This window comes from Lycorma delicatula, chromosome 1 (assembly GCF_047948215.1).
Source record: "Lycorma delicatula isolate Av1 chromosome 1, ASM4794821v1, whole genome shotgun sequence".
Classification (NCBI taxonomy): domain Eukaryota; kingdom Metazoa; phylum Arthropoda; class Insecta; order Hemiptera; family Fulgoridae; genus Lycorma; species Lycorma delicatula.
The window spans coordinates 339,133,168-339,140,131 of record NC_134455.1 but is presented as its reverse complement, the minus strand read 5'-3'; the positions used below and the strand labels follow the sequence as shown (position 1 = coordinate 339,140,131).

The following is a 6,964-nucleotide window of genomic DNA, read 5'->3' as shown; positions in this document are numbered from 1 at the left end:
GAAACACAGTAGTAGGGCTACTGCATTATGTATCCATTTTATTGGCATTTAGTATCTATCACAGTTTTTACATACTGTAGTACTTATTAAAAGTACACACGTATTCAGTTTTAGATAACTCATGTACTGCTTACTGTAAACATTTACTTTTTCTGAGAACAGAGTTGTGCAATATTTTTGCACAGTAGTTATAATGAGGGTGACGTAATGTTAATGACTGGATGTATAGGCCTACACACTTTGTTGTGCTCTATTTTAGTAAGCTTTTATTCAGGAAAGCAGGGTCAGTACCAGTATTCATTGAACGTTGTAATTGTAAGGTGTAGTTTGCTGCAGTAGTCATTGTGATTGAAATTTTGTGTTCTGCGTGATGTAATTTATTGAAACTGCAACTAAAAGAAAGGAGTCATTTTTCTTCTATGGAAGAAAAACTTAATATGCTATTTCATAAAGATAAGGAGAAACCTGTAAAAAAATATTTTTGACAAATTAGGTGTAGGAAAGCAAACTGTTCTGAACTGGAAAAACAGAAAAGATATTAAAGATTTCTGTTTGAAAATGGTGGCTAAAGATAGTTCAGGCAACAGGGTAACTATCAGAACGACAAAAAACGGTCAGCTACCAGCTTTATTTATGTGGTTTACCCAGGAAAGGGAACATGGAATTCCTATATCAGGTGCCATTTTACAATCTAAGACTTTAATTTTAAATGACAAATTAGGTAGTGATCCGTCATTCACAGCAAGTTCAGGTTGGTTAGATAGGTGGAAGGCTCACCATGGAATATAACAGCTCAGTGTATCAGGGGGATCATACCGCTAGCAAAAATTATAAAATGACATTTCAAAATTTATAAAGGAACAGAATTTATCACCATCTCTGATTTTCAACGCTGATGAGACGGGATAATTTTTTTAAATCCTACCTAATCCCAGGGGGATCATACTGCTAGCAAAAATTATAAAATGACATTTCAAAATTTAAAAAGGAACAGAATTTATCACCATCTCTGATTTTCAACGCTGATGAGACGGGATAATTTTTTTAAATCCTACCTAATCCCAGGGGGATCATACTGCTAGCAAAAATTATAAAATGACATTTCAAAATTTAAAAAGGAACAGAATTTATCACCATCTCTGATTTTCAACGCTGATGAGACGGGATTATTTTTTAAAATCCTACCTAATAAAACTCTCGTCTCAAAATTAGACTCTGCTGCTAAGGGGCATAAAGTTTGTAGGCAAAGGTAGACAATTCTTTTATGCAATAATGCGTCAGGCAAGTTGAAGCTGCCACTTCTTATGACAGGAAAATCGGCTAAACCTTGAGCACTAAAGAATATTAGTAATTTGAATGCACTTCCACATGTATACAGGTCACAAAAATCAGCATAGATGTCTTGTAAAATATTTAAAGAATGGTTTTCTTCATTCTTTGTCTCTGAAGTGAGAATATTAGATTAATACTGTACTGATTTCACTAAGCTGTAGTATACGTACATTATACATTTCCGGATTATTTGGGTTTTTGCTCATCCGGGCAACTTCCAGTCCCATCTAGTCTGGTTAAATGGGGTTGTACCATATTGTACTTTTCTTTGAAAAGTCAGTAAAAAGAAACTGAATTGTAAGGAAAATATCATCAATGATAAGTAATGCAATTATTAGTAATAAATATATATTTAATGAAAATTAAATTAAATATGTTTACACTATTACAAATTATAATAATTACAGTCATAACAGTACTAAATGCATAGTTAAAACAAAATAACTGAATTTTACAATATAAACATAATAAATTGGTAATTAAAAATAAACCTATATACATTTCTGATATCTTACATAGCTTAATAAATTTAATTTAAAATATAAATACACAAATATGAAAAATTAAAAAATAAAACCACATGCTAAAATGATAAAAAATTTAATTAAAAAATTCTATTGCCCTTGGATAAATTTTATGCCAAATAATTAAAATAAATAATATAATATTTGATATTTGTGCTTTATCAGTATGTTGTTTTCATAACCAATGACAAAAATAGAAAATATGAATAAATACAAATTCTTGTGATACATCATGTGCATTTATAAATATCAATAATGGTAAATAATCATTCGATTTTGTGACCAATGACTTAATTTCAATATCTAACTAAACCGTTTGATTTTGCAAAACTTAGTACATCTAATGAATACTTATTGTATGTTTTTTTTTTCACTATAAATCAATTTTTATAAATTCCTGTATTGTCATATTAAACTACAATAATAATAATAATAATTCATTTACATTATTGTTTTACCATCCATGACTGATGTATCTGTTCTAAATGTTTTAATGCTCTCTTACTAATATTTAAACGAGGATCTACTTCCAACAGTCCTTCTTCACCTAAAAGGCTGAGTCCACTAAGACCTATAAAATAATAATTTAATTAGACAAACATGTTACTGCTTTATATAAGTGTGCAAGTGTTGTGTGTGTGTATTTATGTATATATATATATATATAAACTGGTGATCCAAAATTGTACAGCAATATCTCAGGAGATGATTCTATAACAAAAAATTAAAAAAAGTTGATATAAACATAGGTTAGAAAACTGTTGATTAGCAAGTTTCAGCTCACAAAACATTTAGCCCTGCTTTCTACTACCTCTGTGAAATTAAACCATACCAAAATTCTTGGAGTAAAAATTGTGGGGTAAATTTGGTGCTTCCTTATGGTCTTTGATCTAAGAAATTAAATAAAAGTGGTCCAGACCTCTATCTTACTTAGGTTTTAAGAAAAACAGGGTAAAACACGAAAATATTTTGTTAGAAAATATACTGTTTTAGGTTTGGAATAAAATAATATTGTTAATTTACCAATAAACAAATAAAAATTTTTAGTTAACTTTGTAGAAAATTTAATTCTAAAGAAATTTATATAAATAACACCTATTAAAATAAGCACAAGTTTGAGAAGTTTAATCAGAAACAAAACACACAAACTGGATTGGAAAAGTGATATAATTTTAAACAGAACAATTTTCATCAATGTGTAACAATATAACGTAAATATAAATATGCATGTAAAATAACATAATCTAAATGTAAATAGAAAATTTATCAATAACAGAAAAAATGAATAAAAAATTGATTTTCAACAATAAAAACTACATACTTTTTGGTTTTTTCCAAAATTATTAAATATCAAAATAATTACTTGATAAAGCTGCAAAAATTTCTACAAACAGTTCCTCAATGTGGCTGCCAATCTGTTCAATGCATAGTTCAGCTCGGTGAATCCATGCTAGCTGGGCATGTCTAATAGCATCATAATTATTCCTAATAGTAGCTCCAGCTTCTACTATACATCTCAATTCTTCTTGTGTGTCAATACAAATGAAATAACTAACATCTTATTCCTACCCCAAAAGAAAACATCCGCTGGTGTGAGTTGAAAATGGCCATTTTACTAGCCTGTTTCAATTAATAAATTGTTACTAAATGAGTTGTTTAAATGGATTCATCACATCACAACAGTAGTGAGCAGGTACAACATCCTTTTTTTTTAACCTTTGGGACCACCGTTAGGTATTCCTTCAGAGGATGAAATTAATAACTATCAGTGTGTGAAAATGCCATGTCTGATCGGGATTTGAACCCGAGACCTCCAGATGAAAGGCAGAGACGCTACCAGTCGTTCTACGAAGGTTGGCGCAAAGAGATACACCATCATTGATACTCATCTGCACTATATTTGCAAATGGAATACCTTCCAAGCGTTCCCATCAAATTTGTTTGCAAAAAAATACTGCTCTCAATGCCATTTGTTGTAAAACAGAATTCATCAGTAATTAAAATATTACTTAGGAAATCAGAATGATGTTCACATTTTCTAATTAACCATCGACAGAATTTCATCTGTTTATCAAGATCAGATGGTAATAACTCTTGTACACATGTTGTAAGAAATGGGTATAATTGTTGCTCTGTAATATTTGTCACACACTTTATTGCGAAACATGAAAGTGATATGACAACATTCTGATAATTGAGATGGGAAATACAGGTACTGCATTCACCACTGCTTCTTCAGTGTTTGCATCTATCAAAAAACATTCATGACCAACATCAAATCGTGTTAAGCATACCTGTTTCTCGAACTCACCTCTCCAAGGCCTCAAATGTTTTATGACCCGGTACTCTTCAATCTGGATAATTTTCATGCATAGCAACCAATCTACTTATATTTACGAGGCATGTTTTTTTAAGTAAGAGCTGTTTTGCTGCCATTAGATGCAATAGAAATTGATGGCGCTAGTGTAGCATGTTCATTTATATCAGAGGTTCCCAAACTTATTTTTCTCATACACCACTTTCAAAATTTTGCTGGTTCCAGTGGACCTCATGCAGCTACATTTCTACCATATTTCCAGTCGACGGAAAATGTGAAGATTAGATCTAACTATGAAAATTTGCGTTACGGCTGAGTTCCATGAACTAACAGCTTCCGAAAAAAAGTGAGAATTGATTGGTTAATTTTTGATTGTCTGTGCTGTGAGTGGATGTTAAAAAAGTAAAGTTGGCCAATCAGAAAAAATGCTTCAATCCAACTTTACATTTTTGACATCTACTCACAGCACAGGAAAGCAATCAATTCTCACTTATTTCATTTAGAAAATTTCTCATTCAGAGTGGTAAAAAGCAAAAGAAAAATAGTATATTTTTGTGTTGCATTTATTCAAATATGTAATCATTACACTGTTACACTGTTAATTATTATTGTTATCATATTGCAATATAATAAAATAAAATTGTCATAATATAATTAAAATTAAACATTAATAATGTAATGTAACTTCTACAATGACAATCACAAAATAGTTACAATTTTAATGGGAGGGATGTACTTGATGGATTGACAGCAAATTATCAATAATTGGCTTCAGTTTTGTTAGGAATAAGTGCAAATCTCCCCGTTCTGTGATATTGAATCTGCTCCTTTTTTTTGAAAAAAGTTTTGAAACGACACTAAAACTTTTTTCAACAAGATATGACGAGGGAAACGCTATCAAACGCTTTCTCGCAAATCCCCACAGTCCAGGATATTTTTCTGGTATTTCTGCCTGCAGCCAAAATGTTTGATACACTCTTTTAAATTTCACCTTCAGCTCCTCATTAGTGCTAAGCTCGAGTAGCTCCTCTTGTAATATCACATTCTCTACTTCCGTTTCATCAAATGGATTTATGATCCATGGTGGTATTTCCATCGTCAGAATATCTTCAAATCTGATTTTGAAGTCATCATGCAGGGCAATTAAATGTTGAATGTATGTCTGAATATCCTCATCAAGGCATTCTACCTGTGACAAGTTTGAAAACTGGGAAAATACGCGCCGACTAATATTTTGCTTCATAAATTTCAATTTTCCAAGAAAAGCTGAAATTACACCCTTTGTTTTTATTACATTGAGACTGTCCCCTTGTAATTGTAAGTTAATGTCATTAAATCTTTTGAACAGATCTGTCAAATACACGATGTCAGCTTTCAAAGTGATCAGGTTTTCTTTTAAATTTGAATCTTTACCTTCCAGAAATTCTAAAACTGATTCAAAAAGTGAGTAAAATCTTGTTAAACATGCACCTTTCAACAACCAGCGTACTTCAGTATATAAAAGCAATCGTCGGAAGTCTTATCATTTTCATCGCACAATTGGGCAAATAAACGTATATTCAATGCATTGCTTCTTATCTTGTTAACAGCATTATTACAAGTTGAAGCGATTGGTGCAATCTATCACTCAGATTTTTCGCTACTAGGTGTTGTCAGTGGATGACACAGTGAATTGCAGTTACCTCTGGTATAATTCTTTTAAGATGGCTTATAAACCCACGATATCGCCCGACCATGGCAGGAGCTCCATCTGTTGCCACCGAAATGACGTTTGTGAATGGAATTGATTTTTCGTTAAAAAAATCACTCGGGACATTAAATATTGATTCACCTTTAGTGTCCGTCTCCAAAGTTTTCGCGAATAGTAGCTCTTCATGAATTTCTTCGTCCATAACAAATCGAACATATGCCAATAATAATGCTTCATTACCAGGTAAAGTTGACTCGTCCAGTTGAATAGAAAAATGAGTTGTTTGCCGATAATTACACAAGAAACTTTCAATATCAGAGCTCATTTCATCAATACGTCTTTGTACAGTATTGTTACTCAAAGGAATTCTTTTGAGTATGTCAAATGGAGATTTGTGCAGAACAGTTTTTAAAACCTCTTCAACAGCGGGTAAAATTAACTGTTCTCCAATGGTGTGCGGTTTTCCAGATTTCGCTATAAGTAATGAAATATTGTACGATGCCAGCAAGCCATCATCGTTACTTTCGATGTTGAAGCGAACATACTGTGCACGGTAGGTCACTTTTCATATTTTTCCTTCAATGTTTGAAAATATTTCAAATCTTTACCTATTTTATCAGGATGACACCTTCTTAGATGATCTTCGCGCTTCGATGGTTTCATAGAGTCATTACTAAAAATTTTGCTGCACAAAAGGCATATAGGCAATCGCTTGTCTGTCTTTGATGTAAGAAATCCAAATTTTAAATAATCAACACTGTGCAGTCGACATTTCTTCTTAGATTCAGCATGTTTCATCAGTTACCTACCGGTAAATAAAAAAAAAACTTTGTTTTAGTAATCTCAAGGCGGTCTTACTTAACAGGATATGACTATTTTAACAGAATAGGATTAATTAATTATTGCAATGAAATAAAGTACCAGCGGCAAACTGATTCTAATTATTAAAAGCAATAAATCGGTAAGATCCATAATAAAGTTTTATGAAAATGGCTGAACCGATTTTAATGTGATATAAGACATTTTTTCATTAATTATATTTTGATATATTTCTGTAAATTCTATAGAAAATACTTTTAAATAACCAATATTTTGATAACA

At 31.4% G+C, this 6,964-nt stretch overlaps 1 protein-coding gene across 1 annotated transcript in view; it reads right to left on the bottom strand.

The window, feature by feature from the left end:
* Positions 1–1,679: 1,679 nt before the first annotated feature.
* The window catches only part of betaggt-I (geranylgeranyl transferase type-1 subunit beta), a 90,176-nt gene continuing 84,891 nt past the window's right edge, over positions 1,680–6,964 (bottom strand). Inside the window, exon 8 of the mRNA XM_075382277.1 lies at positions 1,680–2,427. Within this exon, the coding sequence (XP_075238392.1) occupies positions 2,303–2,427 (125 nt within the window). The 3' untranslated portion in view covers positions 1,680–2,302. The remainder of the gene's footprint in view (positions 2,428–6,964) is intronic.